General features: G+C 43.0%; 4 protein-coding genes and 1 long non-coding RNA gene across 11 annotated transcripts; 3 read left to right on the top strand and 2 right to left on the bottom strand.

Annotated features, from left to right (window-relative positions):
• Positions 1 to 82: 82 nt before the first annotated feature.
• On the bottom strand, positions 83 to 8,282 carry LOC103984702 (eukaryotic translation initiation factor 5B). Its single transcript, XM_009402254.3, has 11 exons — positions 5,814 to 8,282; positions 5,612 to 5,719; positions 5,418 to 5,518; positions 5,236 to 5,326; positions 4,848 to 4,958; positions 4,700 to 4,765; positions 2,541 to 2,600; positions 1,907 to 2,464; positions 1,061 to 1,180; positions 841 to 960; positions 83 to 600 (listed from the first exon to the last, which is right to left on the bottom strand). The coding sequence occupies exons 1-11, from the start codon at positions 8,133 to 8,135 to the stop codon at positions 535 to 537; spliced, it is 3,723 nt and encodes a 1,240-aa protein (XP_009400529.2). The 5' UTR covers positions 8,136 to 8,282; the 3' UTR covers positions 83 to 534.
• Positions 8,283 to 9,143: 861 nt separating this feature from the next.
• On the top strand, positions 9,144 to 11,177 carry LOC103984822 (protein CHUP1, chloroplastic). Its single transcript, XM_009402381.3, has 4 exons — positions 9,144 to 9,463; positions 9,559 to 9,662; positions 9,745 to 10,419; positions 10,500 to 11,177. The coding sequence occupies exons 1-4, from the start codon at positions 9,274 to 9,276 to the stop codon at positions 10,980 to 10,982; spliced, it is 1,452 nt and encodes a 483-aa protein (XP_009400656.2). The 5' UTR covers positions 9,144 to 9,273; the 3' UTR covers positions 10,983 to 11,177.
• Positions 11,178 to 11,228: 51 nt separating this feature from the next.
• LOC103984824 (uncharacterized) lies at positions 11,229 to 14,019 on the top strand. 3 transcript variants are annotated; one of them, XM_018825974.2, is made up of 4 exons: positions 11,230 to 11,755; positions 11,865 to 11,962; positions 12,120 to 12,755; positions 13,023 to 14,019. In XM_018825974.2, exons 1-4 carry the CDS (start codon positions 11,656 to 11,658, stop codon positions 13,794 to 13,796), a joined length of 1,608 nt encoding a protein of 535 aa, XP_018681519.2. In that variant the 5' UTR covers positions 11,230 to 11,655; the 3' UTR covers positions 13,797 to 14,019. The 3 variants fall into 3 exon arrangements, with proteins under 3 accessions (XP_018681518.2, XP_018681519.2, XP_064964463.1); XM_065108391.1 differs by having other exon boundaries at positions 11,237 to 11,344; positions 11,498 to 11,962; XM_018825973.2 differs by having other exon boundaries at positions 11,229 to 11,962.
• On the bottom strand, positions 12,058 to 13,964 carry LOC135612283 (uncharacterized). 5 transcript variants are annotated; one of them, XR_010486908.1, is made up of 5 exons: positions 13,824 to 13,963; positions 13,483 to 13,650; positions 13,278 to 13,377; positions 12,663 to 13,201; positions 12,058 to 12,564 (listed from the first exon to the last, which is right to left on the bottom strand). It is a non-coding gene; the product is annotated as an uncharacterized LOC135612283 (long non-coding RNA). The 5 variants fall into 5 exon arrangements; XR_010486907.1 differs by having other exon boundaries at positions 13,508 to 13,650; XR_010486909.1 differs by having other exon boundaries at positions 12,663 to 13,377; positions 13,508 to 13,738; positions 13,824 to 13,964.
• A 993-nt stretch (positions 14,020 to 15,012) lies between the features above and the next one.
• Positions 15,013 to 16,375, top strand: LOC103984705 (1-aminocyclopropane-1-carboxylate oxidase 1). The gene is made up of 4 exons (XM_009402256.3): positions 15,013 to 15,088; positions 15,187 to 15,320; positions 15,394 to 15,617; positions 15,690 to 16,375. Exons 1-4 carry the CDS (start codon positions 15,028 to 15,030, stop codon positions 16,252 to 16,254), a joined length of 984 nt encoding a protein of 327 aa, XP_009400531.3. The 5' UTR covers positions 15,013 to 15,027; the 3' UTR covers positions 16,255 to 16,375.
• Positions 16,376 to 16,905: the final 530 nt, after the last annotated feature.

Here is a 16,905-nt window from a genome sequence, read left to right as displayed (position 1 = left end):
ATTCATCAATGATCAAATCTCCATCGTTTTGATGTTTGTTCGGAATCCAGCATCTATATATTTCCAATCAACAAGCGCTAAATCTCGATGAAATGCACTATCAGTTTAAAGAATTGATAAGTGTTATTGGGAGAACAACTCCGACCCAAACATTTATCTCTGGAAAACACAATTTTAACTCAATGAATAATAATAATAATAATAATAATAATAATGATGCTAAAACGAGGGATATACCAAAATCTTTTACCTCCTATGCAGCTGCACAAACGCACAACAACAGATTTGGAAGACCATCATCGTAGGGGCAAAAGCAACAAGAATAAATGATCTTTCAAAACAAAACAGTGATCAGAAACCTCCATCGAGTTACCTCCAGTTTCACCAAGGCTGACCAGTAATATCCTGCCCCCACCACTGTATTGCTCAATTCTTTCCCTTTCATCAAACCAGATCTCGCCAGTTCTGCTGGCCAATGAGGCTGCAGATTTCACTCGTCTAGGTCTCAGGACAAAAAATCACGCCCTTCACTAATCAGGGTATCTTGAAAATTGACTTCAGCCTCACGACGAGTCTCCACTCTTCGATTGACAAATCATCCTGCGGCATCAAATTCAGTGAATTAGATATAATATATAAGAATATTACTCTTGGGTGTGATTTTCCTAGGAATCCATTGCTTACAACAAAGAACTCAAGCTGTAGCAACACAAAGTAAACCCTACGCACCACATGATCATCAACTAAAACTTGTAGGACGACGACCCCTCCTTTCACCAATTACAGGTGAAAAGAAGAGTCATGAACTAGCATATAACAATCGAATTAAGTAATTCTTACCCTATAGTTTGATTTCAGTATGTCGATTGATCTCCTCGAGATATGACTGACAAGCTCATCGTCAATATCAAAATGCCTGCCATACATCTTCTGTTGTTCTTCGGGACTGCTGGCAACTATCTGTAAGAACAGAAAAGAGTTGATGAGGCTCCAAGAGATCTGTCGGAGAAGTAAAAAAGGAAAAAAAAGGCAAATTTGAAATATGAAATATCAGCGGCACCTTTATAGCCACCTTCTGTCCTTTAGTGGCAACGTCAACTTGCTTATGATTGATCTCAATTGATGCAATTTTCCCTATATCTATGAATTCTCTTGAAGGTATACAAATAGGAGTACCAACCTGAAATAGCGTACAGCTATAAGCAAACGAGATATCACACTTTTACACAGAAAAAGCACTTTCAAGCTACACGAAAGGGTAAAGGTCATGTTAATTAATCTCAAATTCGGAATTAGTCTGTTTAAAAAGCTCAATGTATAAATGCCAAAGACATTTGATAAATATATTCTAATAACACTTCAATTGCGGAAACACATACGCTTCCAACATTTAGAAAAGAAACCATTAACTTTAATTGCATGACCAGCCTCTGGTCCCTGCAAGTTCCATGACCAACTGCTTCCAAGTGGTAAGTTACCACCAGCAAACATATTGTTGTCAATGAAACACAAAATGAATGCAGTAGTTTTAATTGTTGCTTCATAAAAACACTGATAACAAAAATGATGTCAAACAGGGCCTTTAATTATTGAGGCCAGAATCAAAGAATCAAGATTTACTTCACTTATCGCAAAGACTACAACTAACTTCCCTTCAGAATAAAGATACACATATTAGTTCGAAAAAATTGCTTAGTTGTATTTATAGAAAGACCAAAACAAAAATAACACCAAACAGGGAGCTCCTGATTTCTTAGGCCAAAGATCAAGACAAACTTATTTCACTTGTACTAACAATTGCTTAGATGACGTCTCTTTGGAAATGAAATTGCAGATATCAGTTGAGAAATTACTTCCAATAGCATTAACTTTGAACAGGTTGAAAAAGGATAGCTTATTAAATTACCTTCAAAATGCCTTCAAGAATATCCACACCCAGTACAATTGGGTCCTTCTTGTTGAATATGCAGTTTGGCATAATCTTCAGAACACTAGGGAAAACTGCCTCTTCAGCACTTTCCTTCTTCTTCTCTTCCTTTAGATTGTCAATGTAAGCCTTGAACTGATCAAACAGATGATATATGATGTCTGCAACAAAGATTCTAACACCGGTCTCATCTGCAAGTTCTCGAGCATCAGGCATCACTTTGACATCAAATGCTAGGATGGTTGCATACTCTTTCTTCCTCTCAAGCATGACACTGGCTTTCATTACATCCTTCTTGTGTACTGGACCTATACTAAAATCACAAAATGGAATGTTCACAGCTGGGCTTCTCAAGAACTCTGTAAGTGCTTCCAATGACCCAAGAGTTGAGGCCTGCACGTAAACACCTTCCCCACTCTTGTCAATTCGGCTCATGACCTTTTCCACATCCTGCATTACAGTTCTCTTCAAATCTTCCAAATCATCCTCAGGTTTTACCACATAAAGGGAAGTGCCAGCAATGGCATGCTCAAGGCCCTGAGAGAGAATGGATTACTCAAATGAAGTTGCTGAAATAAAAGAAATGCAGATCTGTGCTACAATCCAACTATACCTGTGCAGAAATTTTTACACCTTGGGCAGCTTTAAGCTCTTTATGATGTAAGTATGAGCCCTGAGAAAGATACACCATTGACATGCCAATAAACGCAAATATGTCATCAGGGAGCAGCTAGTCTCAAGATCAATTTAATATAACTTAAATCATATAAAGAATGCAATGAACCGTTGCTTTATATAACTTAGCCATAAAACAAAGCCAATGCACTTAGTGTAATACATGACCGCTCTAACTAATAAAACATAATAATTACAAATAATTCATCAATTGTGACAGTAATTCCATCAGTATGTACGATATGGAAATAAATTGGGAAAAATGAATAAATGAGAAACTTATGCTCATTTAATTATCCCTTTCAATTACTTCTGTTTCTATTGTTCTATCTTGAAACAGAGTACTTGAAATGAATTAATCAATCATGGAAAATTCTTGTTACTTAGTAAATTGAATCATAATTTCAATCAGAATCACAAGCACCAACCAAAAACCCAACTTAGTTTTCTTCTGTTTCATGCTCTTCAATCTTAGAAAAGGGTACTTGAAAAAAAAAACAGATTGATTATCCTTTATATTACCTTATTATGTTCATTACTGATCCTTTGGTGACTTTATTGCCTCCATTCTTCTGTTGAACTTTTGATTTCGCTAAGACATAATGATACATACAAAATAACAACACACTCCACAAAATTGATCTTTGTCACATGCTCCACATAATGATGACAAAAAATTCTTCCAACTCTAAGGAATATAATTTGCTACTTGCTAATACCTCCATAACATCCGTTAAGTGATTTGAGAGAAACTGAAAAAAGGGAAGACGGCGTTCAAACAAACATAAGAAGATCAGCTCCCAAACATAATTTTGAACAAGGAAACTTTGAAATGGCAAATGAACGGAGCTTAGTACCTATCCTAGGCATTAATTTTTTAAAGTCTTGACAGAAATTAAAATTTATTTTTATCTATACGGGAGATTAACTCTCCGCACCTATGCTGGATGGATGGCAGCACCATCATGTGCCAATCACGAATATTCTTAGAGAAGGTTAATGAAAAATATTTAACTGAAAAAGGAGAAATGCTGTACTCTAGCTTCACATAAAAATGTCACAAGTTGCAAAAGGCATGGGGACATTTGGACAAGGATAGAGGTACTTAACAAACCTACCAAATAAGAATAATAGGAGCATTGTTGTCAAAGGAGACTGAAAAGGAGAGAACAGATACACACACACACAAAGAAAGCAAAATACAGCTAGCCTTCAAAAGCATCTCTAAATGATTGATGTTACTTGTAGCACCTTGACAAGATTTGTATCCTCCAATTTGTACTACATGACGATGAAATACCTACCATACTTTCACTGTTTCACATAGAATCTGCTTTACAGATAATCCTAACATCTTCTGAGATTATGTAATATAGCCAAGGAAAAAGGAAGATATTCATATTAGGAAAACTACTCAAAGATTTCATCTGTATGTTAAGGGTCGATATTTATCAACAAAAAAAAAACAGACTAGTGCAAAGAAATTAGCCCAAAAATTATAGTCTTTTGTTTCCTATAAAGCTAACCCAAATAAATTTGGCAGTGATAACTATGCATCAATAAGGTACCACCCAGTAGAAAAAAGTTACTACCTCGTTAAAAAAAGAAACTACCTACCTAGTATCCACTAGGTTACAAAGCTTAATTTAGATCTACAATCATGAGAGGTGTTGAATGCTGACAATTAATTATTAATTTAGATCTATTTATCATGAACTTAATTTTCTTAAATTGGTTATAGAAACATCGTCATTACATTAGACTCTTAGCTAGACCATTTAGCAAGTCTAATACACATATAGAGCAATTTCCGAGAATACTACACCTGAACATGGAAAGAAGATCCAAATCTAAAGTCCTGGCTGTAAAACTTTTGATACATAAGAGAGTTCAACCAAATGGTGCTAAAGAGTGCAGCATCTTCTGACTTGCAATTGCAAAACCAGAAGTGGCACTCACATTATTCCAAAGAAACACACAGAAATAAACTAGATGATAAGCTCAAAGAAACAGAGTATTATTAAACTCTCCATCAAAGATCCTTTAAGCCAATACTCTAAACTATAGAAGGATGCAATAATCAAGTGGCATACTCACCTTTACTCGGAGCTCCTTCATAGGGTGGGGAGTCAATAAAGCTCTGATATTGGTCACAATGGGCCCCTAAATAGAAACTTCACTACAATTAGAAACAAATACATAAAAGGAAAAGCCAAAGTACAGATAAGAGATTAAACATCTATACCTGCATTCCACAAACAACTATTTGGTCACCCTCATGAAGGACACCATTCACCAGTACGACATCAATGGTAGTTCCTAAACCTTCGATCACTTTAACTTCCAACACAGTACACTGAAATACATATTGAGTACAAGGATAAGACAATCAAACTTTTTCATATCTTATCTGAAGTAGAAGTACTAAGACTATCTACTCACATAGAAATGGAATGCTTTATAGAACAAAGGCAAATGAATAGCATAATAAAATATGTGAAACGCAAATGTTAGATTTATACAGCTAGAAGATATAATACTGGTTACAGTGAGTGCACATGCATCAAGGATATATTAAATCACAACTCTGAACCAATTCGAAGACAGGGCAGAATAAGCACTCAGAAACAAACCTGGACTTCATCGATATAGGTAAGCTTTTCTTCCATTGTTTTCTGAGCCCATTGTACCAACAATAAGAGAAGATCTGGTATTCCTTCGCCACTAATAATATATATACAAATACCACAAAATTTGCCATTAAAAATCCACAAAACATGCATATAAAAGCTTCCTAATACAATGTAGATATTACCTGATAGCACTTGTGGGAACAATATTAAATGTTTCTCCCATTTCTTTGTTTTTGTAGTAAAGAGCTGTGTTCAAACCCTGCTCTTTGAACTGTGTTATGATCTGTTAAAAAGGATGTAGGGAAAAGAAAAGACTTGAGTCTTCAAACTAAATTTTAATGAAAATACATCCCATGACAATTCCAAATGCATTAACCTGAGTAAGTCTCATATTAAACTCGTTCTTCACATCATTAGATTGTTGTTTGAGTGCCTTCACTATGGGTGCATTTGGACTGGATTTCCAACCATAGAGTCGATCCACCTTGATAATTGGAACATCATGTTTATAAATAAATCACAAAAAACATATCTATTAGCGCAGAAAAAGGAATCCTATATGTAATGTAATCATCTACCTTATTCAATGCAACAATGAACTCTGCGTTCCTATTTTTTAAAAGGTTGAGAGATTCAATAGTTTGTTGCTCAAGTCCATGCATGATGTCCACGACCAGTATAGCGATGTCACAAAGGCTTGAACCTCTAGACCGTAGATTGGTGAAAGACTCGTGCCCGGGGGTATCAATTACAAGTAAACCTGGAACCTTCAGTGTTGCATCAGCTTTTAGCTCTCTTGTTCTCTCCCTTATGTTTTCAGTTGGAAAATAGGTAGCCCCAATCTGCTGGGTAATACCGCCAGCTTCTCCCTCCTGTACATTAGTGCGTCGAATGCAATCTAGCAATTTAGTCTTTCCAGTATCCACATGACCAAGAATGCAACAAATTGGTGAACGGAGATCAGGACCACTCTTTTTTGATTTGTCCTCCACAGCAGTTGCCTCTTCTTTAATAATAGCTGCTTTTCCCCTCCTCATATTTGTGACAGGTTCACTTTCATGCTCAACCTCTTTGTTATCTGCGTTCCAAGATGTTCGAGGAGCCACGACCTTTTTGACAGCAGGATTTGCAGGTGCTGAAGAATTCACTTGAGGTTCCACGGGAGCAGATACTGAACGTTCGGTAGTTCTTTTGACCACAGGTTTTGCCTTGATGTCCTGATCCTCCTCAGCAAATGGGCTTGTAGCAGGCAATGTCACATCAAGATCATCCCAGCTCTTCGCATCCCATTCTTCATCATCTTCATCCTCATCCATGGCTTTGACATCTTTTAATTCCTGATTTACTTCAACATTGTCTTCGTCATCTCCAATCTGAGAATGGGATTCCTCTTCAACTGTAACATCTTCCCCAGCTTGCTCAGTACCAGGTTCATCAACAGCTTGCTCATTCTCTGGCACCTTCTCTGTTTCTACAACCTTAGATTGAGCTGGCTTAGACTTCCTTGCCTCATACTTGGGCCTCTTCTTTATCTCCTTACCAGCATCACCTACTGGAACCTCACTCTGAGCAAGAAATTGTTTTCTCATTGCTTCTAACCTCCTCTGCTCATCCTTTTGTTTAGCCGTTAAAAGTTTACCCTCCTGTTTTTTCTTCAGCAGCTTCTCCTTTTCTCTTTCCTTCTTTCTCCTCTTTGCCTCCTCCGCAAGCCTCTCCAGCTCCTCCAACCGCTTCCTCTCTTCCTCTTCCTTCCTCAGCCTCTCCTCCTCTTCCCTTTTCTTCCTCTCTTCTGCCTCTTTCCTCCTCGCCAGTGCCTCCTGCATCTCTCTCACATGCTTAGGCAACTTCTTGTCTGGAATTTTACCCTTTACATCCTCCTTCTTCTCTTGCTTAACCTCAACAACAGCTGGAGCAGCTGCAGCCGCAGCAGCTGCAGCCTTCTTCTCTTTCTCCTTCTCTTTCTTCTTTTTCTTCTTCTTGGCAGCTGCTGATTCACCCTCTGCGTCCCCATCCTTACTCTCTGCCCCTGGCTGTTCCCCTGGGAGTGGAGCTGATTGCTCCACAATCGCAGCAGGCTGCAATGGAGCTGCAGCAGTTTCTACAGGAGGTGACGGACCCTCCCCAAGGTCCGCAAGAATCTTATCCAAATCTTCCTCCTCCTGGGCAGTTCTTCCACTCTTCTTCTTCTTTTTCTTCTGCTGCTTCTTTGAGGCAGCTTCCTCGGTGCCATTTGCTTGCCTGTTTGGTTCCAAATCGGTGTCCTTGATCTCATCTGCCTCGGCTTCTTCTTCTACTGGTGTAGGAGGAGGCAACGCCTGGGCCGAAGCCAGTGCGGGGGCTTCCCCGATCTCAGCGAGGAGCTTATCCAAGTCCTCCTCCTCCTCCAGCGTCGTTCGCCCGCCTTTCTTCTTCTTCTTTTTCTGTTGCTTTCTTGAATCCGTATCCCCATTTAGACCCCTACTTTCATCAAACTCATCCTCCACATGGTTATCCATTTCAGGTTTCACCTCAGATCTCGGTTTTGGCTCGGGCTCCTCGTCATCGACGTCGTCCCCAAAGGTATTACGAGCCGCGTACCCACTCTTACCAGCGTTACTCTTTTTAGATTTAGAGGATTTCTTCTTACCGGAGAAGACGAGAGGCACGGCATCATCGTTATCCTCCTGCGAAGGATCGGCTGCGCCGGCGGACGAGGGCTTCTCCGGATCCTCGACCGGGGGCTCATTATCGGCGACGGCGGCGGCGCTGCGCTGGTTCTTGTCGCCCTTCTTGCTCTTCTTGGAGCTGGAGGCGGCGCGTGTCTCCATCTCTGGTTCCTGCGTAGTCGTCGGCGGCTGCTGCGGATCCTCCGGGAAGGAGTACTCATCGTCGTCGATGGTGACCGTCTTCTTCCGACCCATCGCTGCGCAATCAAACCCAACAGTTTTGGAGAAGAGTCACCAGTAGGGATCCGTGCCAACCCCAAGAATCATACGAAGTCGCCGACGATCATCGAAGCCATGACGGAATCAAGAAATGGGAAGGGCTCAGGAACCCTAGGAGGAGATGGATCGGCCGAAGGTAACGATTAATTAATTATTTAAATATATATATATATATATACACCGGAAGAAGACGCACTTGATCGACGTCTTCCAGATGCGTGCATCATCTGTGGACGGCGAGATTTCCATCACCCATTCACGGGATGGCGTTTCTTTTCTTAACAATTTAATGAGGATTTACTCGAAACTGACCTCTCTCCGATAGAGCCACAGACACATCCCGGTGTACGCACGAATCTCGAGCACGATGGACGCGAATCACGCGTCACATTCTTTGCACTCTACGTCAGGGGATGCTGATCCGTCTGACACTGCTATTTCGACCCGACCAGAGTCCATCACTCCCAAACCCCGAGGCGAGCAGGCCTCCCGTCAAGGATGGGCCCCATTTATGTGATTGGACAAGTGTGGAATAGGTGTTGGCTTCCCGACAGTGAATCCTGATCCGTCTTTATCCGGTGCACGAAACTGTCCAAATTCCGGTTTGGGTATCGATCAGCTGTTTAATACCGGTACGCGCACAACCCGTCTATTCTTGTCGGGCGTTATAAACACAGTAACACATAATATATCTCCGTTCCACAAATTTCGCCTTATATCTCAGGTTTTAAATGAATAATTACTCCGAGCTGATGCCGACATCTCTATGTTAAAAACACGTTTACTCTCTCTCTCTCTCTCTCTCTCTCTCTCTCTCTCTCTCTCTCTGTATGTGTATCTCACACATTCTCTCTCATTTGACCATTCGCATTTCAGTTTCTTCTTTAAACTACGTGGCTGTCTCATTCCTGGGTAGGTCAACTCGGTTGGTCGTCTTTAAATAGGGGAAGGGGAGACTCGGCTGGTCATAATTAAATGGGGGCAGGGGAAGCTAAGAGACACAGAGGAAGAAGGGAGCAGAACACAAGGTGTGGAGCCACAAGAAAGCTAAGAGCAAAGCCGACCGGCCTCCCTTCCTCTGCCAGCTCTTCCCTGCTTCTTCTCCCTTGTATCTATGTTTCGTTACTGGTTAGTCGACGACGGGATAACCATAGTAGCCATCGAAGACGGGATGAAGCCGCTGTTGGAGAGAGGAAGGGATGATAAGGATAAAGCTGTGCTCCTGGGTCTCGGGGTCACTCTCGCTGTCTCACTCGCCGGCTACCTCGTCTTTTGCTTCACTCGCCGGAATTCTATCTCTACATGTTTGCCGTCCTTTCTTCTTGTGGTTCTAGTGTTATTCATCTATCAGCAACCTCTGTTCTGACACTATTGTCTCCTCGTACTTTTCTTGTTTCAGTGGCAGGCTATGGATCAAGAACTGGATCTAAAACTGCAGTTGTTTCTACCATCATATCTGGCAGGGGACTCAAAGATGAGCTCTGCCTACTACAGCAGGAGCAGGTAAGATACAAATCAGATTCTGAACTACTTCTCCATGAATTTGGCGAACCTAATAAGATGTGGTGTTTTTTGGTATGTGAAGGAAGGAAAAGCCCTCGCAAATGTCATCCACAGCATTTCCAGAAATCTCTGCACCACGACAACGTCCGCTGTCACCTCCGATGTGATCACCGAGCAGTCTTCAGGCGTTAAGAGTCCGGAAGATGGAGATGTGACTAGTTCACAGGAGATCGATCAGCCATCGGTTCCGGAACTGGAGGAAGAGTTTGTGCATCTTACTAACTTGGTACGGCGTCTTTGGAAGAAGGAGAGGAACAATGAGATCCAATTGCTCGAGAACCGTGGACTAGAGGAGCGAGAAACCACCGTTGGAGAGCTCAAACACTTGTTGCAGATATGCTCGATGGCAGCTAAGTCTTTATCTGTGAAGCTCGAGTTCTTGCAGCTCGAGAGCCAGAGGCTCAAAGTTGTGGCATCACCGAGCTCGGGAACCATGCGAGAGCTTCGATCTGCCAAGCTGAAGATTAAGCATCTCAAGAAGAGATTGCGATCTTGCCGGGCGCAGGGGGGGACGCAGATGAATTCCCTCCAACACAGGATCGCCATGCTGCAAAACAAGGTGGACCAAGATGAGCAAATCGATGCTGATGTCCAGATCAAACTGCAGAGGCTGGAGGATTTAGAAGACGAGGCTGATGATCTCAGAAAAGCAACCTCTATACTGGCACAAACGCTGGAATCTGCACAAGTCTCTCAGGTATGCCACATAAAAGTCAACATCTATACACATCAACCACTGAGAAATCTGTAGCTCATTCTTCACTTGCTGTCACGCAGGCAGAAGGCTTCGAGGAAGTCAAAATCTTGAGAGAATCAAATCACAAGCTGGAGAAGAGAATAGAGCAGCTTCAGACAGATCACCATGCGGAAGTGGAGGAACTGGTGCTTCTCAGGTGGCTCAACTCCAGACTAATCTATGAGCTAGCTTATAATCAACTCCCTCCAGTGAAGCCGGCGGAGAAAGATCCAAGAAATTGTCGGCGTCCAAAACATGATGCAGAAGACAGACGTTCTTCGACATCTGATGTCATTCTCTCCTCCTGTAAACCAAAATTATTCCTTGGCAAGCTTAAGAAGCTGGTGAGGAGACGAGGCAGCCAGAGCAACAATGACATTTCCGAAAGCTGCATCACCTTTGAGACAAGGGCAGCTGCTTCAACATGTTCTGGTGATCCCACTTCTTCTGGCTTAGCCAATCCTTTGACACTGACAGGAGCTAAACCAGATGACACTGAGAGATGGCAGAACAACTCTGCATGAATGTCTCTATTATTTCGGAAGAACATTCTTAGTTTATTCAAACACGGAGACTTGGTGTTCATCAGAAGATTCAGCTGTAATTACAATCCAAGTAGCTGCAGGATATAATAATAGTGTACTATAATTATATATATGTAAGGATAAGATTAAAATAAGACAAATAAAAAGCAAAAACTGTGCCTCATTTATGGTTGATGTTAATGCTCTCTTATTGCCAGCTCTCAGACAAGTTCTTGGTGTTACCTTTGTGTGTTCTTGAGGACGATTGCAGTTGTGAACAGATAGTGACATATGAAGAGCCGACGGACATCCAATTCATCAGTCAACCATATACCCTATCAAAATGATCATTTTTTGACCTGGTTTGGTTGCCTTCCATCAGTTTTATATGTTGTTTTGGTAGATTTTAGGTATTGTTTAATGCGTTATTGGCACATTCTTCACTCCTTTCCCCGTTGAAAAGAAAGGAAGGTTCTTTATTTTGTTTCCTTTTCTTGAACAATTGGAAAGGATAGGAAAGTGTAACGGAAGGGAGAATTGTTCTCCTCGACGTCATGGCAAGAAGAAGGAGAAGAAGTAATGGAAGGGGGAGATTGATCTCACGTAGTTAAAAGCGAATTCTCCCTCGCCTTCGATCCTTGCATGGTTACAGGAGTTGTCGGAGAGGTTACTGATGAAAGGCTTGAATGGTTACAGGCTTGGTTTTGCGGTATCTGTTCCCCTTGCCGGATACTTCATTGCGAATCCGAGACCAGCGGCCTCCGCCTCTTCAGGTCTCTGATCTCACCACCCCCATCCGATCCTTTTGCATTTCTACTCCCGAGTCCCCCCAAGAACCAATCCATTTTATGATGATGTCTTTTCCTTTCGATCCGTTGACAGCGGGCGCCGAGTCACGAGTTGCTGTTGGCAAATCGGATGTTCCTGTATCCTCTGGAGGTGTCAGAAACCTAAAAGATGAGATCCACATCCAAGAAATTGTATGTAATTGAAATTAGGGTTTTTCCCCCTTTTGAGATATTAATCCTGGAAATTAGGTTCTCTCCCAAGAATTAGATGATTCTTGCTCATATCATAAGAAAAAATGTTTCTTTGAAGATGTTATTGATGAGAAATTTGGATGTTTGAATCATCAAGGAGGAAGCCTTGGCAAATATAATTCATGGCACTTCTACCACCAGAACCACCACCACCATGGCCATCAACTCCATCCAGGAACATTCTGAAAGCAGCAAGGATTCCTGGGATGAAGACGGATCCCTCTTGCCACAACTCAAGCAGCCGTTACCACAAGATCCCGAGAGCAGCCCGATGAAACTCACGCACGGCGAGTTAGGTGTTGAGAAGGTGGACATGGAGCAAGAAATTGCATACGTTCAGGAGAGGGACAGAAGCAATCTGATGGATCACCTGAGAGAGCTTGAGGACCAGTTAAGAATCAAGATGATGAAGGCCGACAGTTTGTCCCTGCAAGTTGAGTCCTTGAATGAAGAGCATCAAAGTCCAAGAATTCAGGACTCGGCGCACTTAGGAGCGATCGGCGAGCTTGAATCCGTGGAGATGATGATAAACCGTCTCCTAACTGTGTTGAAATCACATTGGTTAACAATCTCTGATGATAAGAACCAGAAGCTGCCGATGGAGTTGGAAGATGAGCAGAGCAATTTTGGCAACACTAACTCGAATTCGGAACAGAAGAATCTGATGTTGATTCAGAGACTGGAGTCTGCAGAAAATCTAGCTTCTTCCTGTTTTGCTCCTACAGGCCAAGAGGTATTCTTGCTGTAGCTCATCCTTCTTTAAGAAAAGAATCTTCAAGTTCTGGTCTCGAACTCTGCCCAAAAATATTATCTTGTTAGATTAAAGCTCATGACATTGTGTTATCTTGACAAATTACCTTATTCTCTTATGCCCATTGTTCATAAGGTCATCGAGGTATTTCAACTTAATTTTCTTTGTCCTAAAACTAGCATGATTCAAGTGTTCTTCGCCATTGATTTTGACAGTAGAATTGCTTGGCTAGCTTCTGTCTTCTTGCAGGTGGAAGCTCCGGAAACAAACTACACGATCGAAGCAAATGAAACGGCAAGGGATATCGGGCAGCAATCGGATGATCATAGCAAAGAAATTGTGCAAGTGTTGGAAGTTAGATTGATCGAAGACTGCTCAAATTTTGAGCAAAGGAAACCTGAGTTCTCTTCCGAGAAAGGAGAAGAAAGCTGCACAAGTGAGTTGGTGAGTGCTGAGACAGAGAAGAAACATGCAAATTTGGCTAACATGGAGAAGAATTTGTACCTTGAGGAATCTGATACGCAGGTGCCAGAGAACAGTGACGAGCCTATGAACAGTTCCTCTGATGTATCTTCCACGACGAGCAGTAGCAGTGTAGGCAAATCTAAACATCAGAGCCCACATAGAAGAAAACTATTTAGCAAGCTCAAGAAAATGTTGTCGGGAAGGCACAGCCACAGTAAGGAAAAGATCTACAGAAATAAAACACCTATAATCTGTGCCAGTTCTGATACCAGGGAATCAGTTTCCGCATGTAGCTCGGATGATGCGAGGAGTAATTCTTCTTACAGCATGCTTTCATGCTTCATGGAGGAGGATGCCTTGGCCGACGGTTTGTCCAAGACAAAATCCAGCATTGATCGATGGAAGAGTAATTCTGCATGGTGTCAGAGCTTCTTCAGATATCCAATTGGAATTCCACAAGCAAAGAGTTGTGGTCTACGAGATGAAGATATGGTTGCATGCTGCAAAAGCAATCAGGGAGAACCCCTATTCCATAAAAGAAATGGCTACCGGAGATGACATAGTGATTGCTTTAAAGATAATTACCATTCATTTGTGGTTGATGCCAGTGCTCGGATCGGATGTATATAGAGACAGCATCTGATCACTCCTGTAGGTGGACGTCCTTTGCTGCCATGGCTTGGGTTTGCATCTGTAAGATTGTAAGCTCACCTAAGAAGTTTAAGCTTTCTTTCTGGAGAAATGAGGAAAAAGTTTCCAGTACTTGATCTTTAAATGGTCACTGTTCATGTGTTTTTGTTGTTGTTCTGCCTACATATCTGATACTGTCATGTAGATTAATTCATCAAACCATCGTAACCCTAAAAGTTTAACTGACATCATATCCTGTTGCAGTGTCTAATTATTGACGATCACTGTCTCAAAATTTAGATCAATTGTCTCCAAACAGAGCATATAATTGAAGCCACTTCTCATCCCATCCACAATGATTGCTTTTGAAGGGATCAGCATGTGTGATTTCTTTCTCCTCTTGTCTTTGTCTTGTCACCGGTAGTACTATGGAGTCATGGGACATGACAAGCCAGCCTGCCTGCCCTGTGTTTTCCTTCGTTTCATGTGTGATTTCTCCGACCTCCCAAAACCATGTGCCTCTGTTGCAAATCCTGTGGGTCTGATGGAGAAGTAGAGAAGGAGATGGCCAACCAAAACATGATCAGCCTTCCTACTTCTCCTCATCAAGAATCCAAGTTTGAAGTGTAGGGTTCAGTAGTGAGTTCACAGCTCTCACCATCGTAGCACACGTTCTTCGAATCATAATGTCGCGACGATTCTGCCACTTCTCGAGCGATTGTAACTAAATCCCAAGTTCAACGAATCAATCATCACTGCGAATCTATCCTCAGAATTCATCCATTCAGTTTATCGGTTGCACGATCTTTACGTGTGCTCAGATTCCATGAACCCAAAGGAGATTGCTTGCAGTCAAATCTCAGTTCTTCTACAGTGGAGTGCGCGTCTGCTCGAGAAGCGCAAGGAATACCACCTCCTCAAGATCTGCGTTTTATCCGGTCTTGCATCGGCTCGTAAGGACAGAGATGCATGGCCGCGACAACGTCCTCGAAGCTCACATGCGTTGCCGGGCTGAAACAGCCCTGACGCACCGCCCACAGGAAGAGGAGATCCATCGAACTTTCCCGTCCACAAGAAGTGCACTGCAGAATCAAAGCATGCAAAAGCCGAAGCTTCGATTGGCGCGAGACGACTTCTGCTCACTGTTGACGATGCTCACATGGTAGGGACGCACTGCACTTGGATTTCCAATACCATACGACGCCCCATCTCAAAGCAAGGTGCGCGTCCCCCCAACTCTCTTTCTCGTTTCCAGTTTCTGATCCGGAATTGCATGCTCCATGGCTGCTATAAATATGAACCGTGAGCCTGCTTGTAGCTGCACATCGAGTCAAGGAGAGGAGCAAAGCCATGGAGGTCCCTGCGATCGACCTTGCGGAGTTCGAGAGTGAGGAGAGGAGCAAAGCCATGTCTCGATTTCACCAAGTGTGCGGGAATTGGGGCTTCTTCTGGGTAATATGATCGCTCTGCTTCTTGCTCTTGATTCGATTCGGTAAGTCATTCGATACTGGCTTCTTCAACGCAGGTCGAGAACCATGGAGTAGCTGTGGCTTTGATGGAGGAGGTGAAGAGACATGTGTACTCCCACTACGACAAGTGCCTCAAGGAAAGGTTCTACGACTCGGAGTTGGCGAAGGGACTCGGGCCTCAAACCGATGCCGCAGAAGTCGACTGGGAGACCACCTACTTCGTGCAGCATCAGCCGGAATCAAGCACGGAAGACGACCTCGGCCTCGGGGTAGAATTCCGGTCAGTCTCCAGCCTCAGACTAGTTTAACGGCAGGAACAAGCGCTTACAGGTTCATTCGATCGATGTCGCAGCGAAGCCATGGATGCTTATGTCAGCCAACTGACCAAGCTCGCGGAGAAGCTCGCGGAGTTGGTCAGCGAGAACCTGGGACTGGACGATGATCATCTGAAGAAGACATTTGCGCCTCCATTTGTGGGCACGAAGGTGGCCATGTACCCACAGTGTCCTCAGCCGGAGCTGGTGACGGGCCTCCGCGGCCACAGCGACGCCGGCGGCATCATCCTGCTGCTACAGGACGACACAGTCCCAGGCCTGGAGTTCTACAAGGACGGGGAATGGGTGCCGGTGACTCCGAACAAAGGAAACCGCATCTTCGTCAACTTCGGCGATCAGGTGGAGGTGGTCAGCAATGGCTTGTACAGGAGCATGTGGCACCGGGTGCTGGCCGATAAGCACGGCAGCCGGCTCTCCGTGGCGACGTTCTACAATCCGGGCGGCGATGCCATCGTCGGGCCGGCTCCGAAGCTGCTGTACCCCGGCGGATACCGGTTCCAGGACTACCTCCATTACTACTTCGGGACCAAGTTCTCAGACAAAGGAGCAAGGTTTCAGGCCGTCAAGGAAATGCTCGAGTGAAGGTCTCGTGGCTTAAGCAATAAGAGTGTTCTCCCGCATTTAAGACTACTACCCTGTTCTGTTCCGTTCCGTTCTGTTTTACTGTGTCTTTGACATCAACAAAATTGGTATGATTTAGATATGAGAAGGTTATGAGCTATGCTTGAATCAATGCAGAATGAATGAATGGTATGCGCTGTTCGAACTTTAGAATCATTCGGAACAGCAGCAGCTGGTCGTTGCCTTTTTGTCTTGTTGCCATTCTTCCTCTGGTCGTTTGCTTCGCTATGCTGCTCTATTTTAGGGAAAGCCGACAAAGGTACAAAAAAAAGACTACAAGATTGGATGAGGAGGTGAAATCATCATACCGTATGTACTCTCCCGTACCTAAGATTGGATGAGGAGGTGAAGGCACAAGTAGATCCGACTCTCTTTTCTTCATCAAATGTCCATCCAGATGACATGAAGAAAAGGAGTCGCATCCAAGTTATCCTAATTCACTCTTCTTAAAGCCTCATATAATTGTCGGACATTATCCAAAAAGCAAGTTCATCTGCAACAAATTTCTGGCAAAACGTGCTTTATTGGGTACACCATTCAGAAAGGTGTTAAACGATCATTTGACCATATGTAAATGGTTGCTGCTTATGACTAGATTTTGGATACTCGATA

Source organism: Musa acuminata, chromosome BXJ2-5 (assembly GCF_036884655.1).
Source record: "Musa acuminata AAA Group cultivar baxijiao chromosome BXJ2-5, Cavendish_Baxijiao_AAA, whole genome shotgun sequence".
NCBI classification, from domain to species: Eukaryota; Viridiplantae; Streptophyta; class Magnoliopsida; order Zingiberales; family Musaceae; genus Musa; species Musa acuminata.
This window is presented reverse-complemented; position numbering and strand designations above follow the sequence as displayed.

What these genes read in the sequence shown, in the direction of transcription:
- LOC103984702 (XM_009402254.3), bottom strand. Translation starts at nt 8,135, where the DNA reads ATGGGTCGGAAGAAGACGGTCACCATCGACGACGATGAGTACTCCTTC. An exon ending in TGAAGGAGCTCCGAGTAAAG is followed by an intron (nt 2,601 to 4,699) that starts GTGAGTATGCCA and finishes TATCTTTCTCAG; the next exon opens with GGCTCATACTTACATCATAA. An exon ending in GTGTAAAAATTTCTGCACAG is followed by an intron (nt 2,465 to 2,540) that starts GTATAGTTGGAT and finishes ATTCTCTCTCAG; the next exon opens with GGCCTTGAGCATGCCATTGC.
- LOC103984822 (XM_009402381.3), top strand. Translation starts at nt 9,274, where the DNA reads ATGTTTCGTTACTGGTTAGTCGACGACGGGATAACCATAGTAGCCATC. An exon ending in CCGGAATTCTATCTCTACAT is followed by an intron (nt 9,464 to 9,558) that starts GTTTGCCGTCCT and finishes TTCTTGTTTCAG; the next exon opens with TGGCAGGCTATGGATCAAGA. An exon ending in AATCTGCACAAGTCTCTCAG is followed by an intron (nt 10,420 to 10,499) that starts GTATGCCACATA and finishes GCTGTCACGCAG; the next exon opens with GCAGAAGGCTTCGAGGAAGT.
- LOC103984824 (XM_018825973.2), top strand. Translation starts at nt 11,669, where the DNA reads ATGGTTACAGGCTTGGTTTTGCGGTATCTGTTCCCCTTGCCGGATACT. An exon ending in AGATCCACATCCAAGAAATT is followed by an intron (nt 11,963 to 12,119) that starts GTATGTAATTGA and finishes TGAATCATCAAG; the next exon opens with GAGGAAGCCTTGGCAAATAT. An exon ending in TTGCTCCTACAGGCCAAGAG is followed by an intron (nt 12,756 to 13,022) that starts GTATTCTTGCTG and finishes GTCTTCTTGCAG; the next exon opens with GTGGAAGCTCCGGAAACAAA.
- LOC103984705 (XM_009402256.3), top strand. Translation starts at nt 15,028, where the DNA reads ATGGTAGGGACGCACTGCACTTGGATTTCCAATACCATACGACGCCCC. An exon ending in ACGCCCCATCTCAAAGCAAG is followed by an intron (nt 15,089 to 15,186) that starts GTGCGCGTCCCC and finishes GCCTGCTTGTAG; the next exon opens with CTGCACATCGAGTCAAGGAG. An exon ending in GGCCTCGGGGTAGAATTCCG is followed by an intron (nt 15,618 to 15,689) that starts GTCAGTCTCCAG and finishes TCGATGTCGCAG; the next exon opens with CGAAGCCATGGATGCTTATG.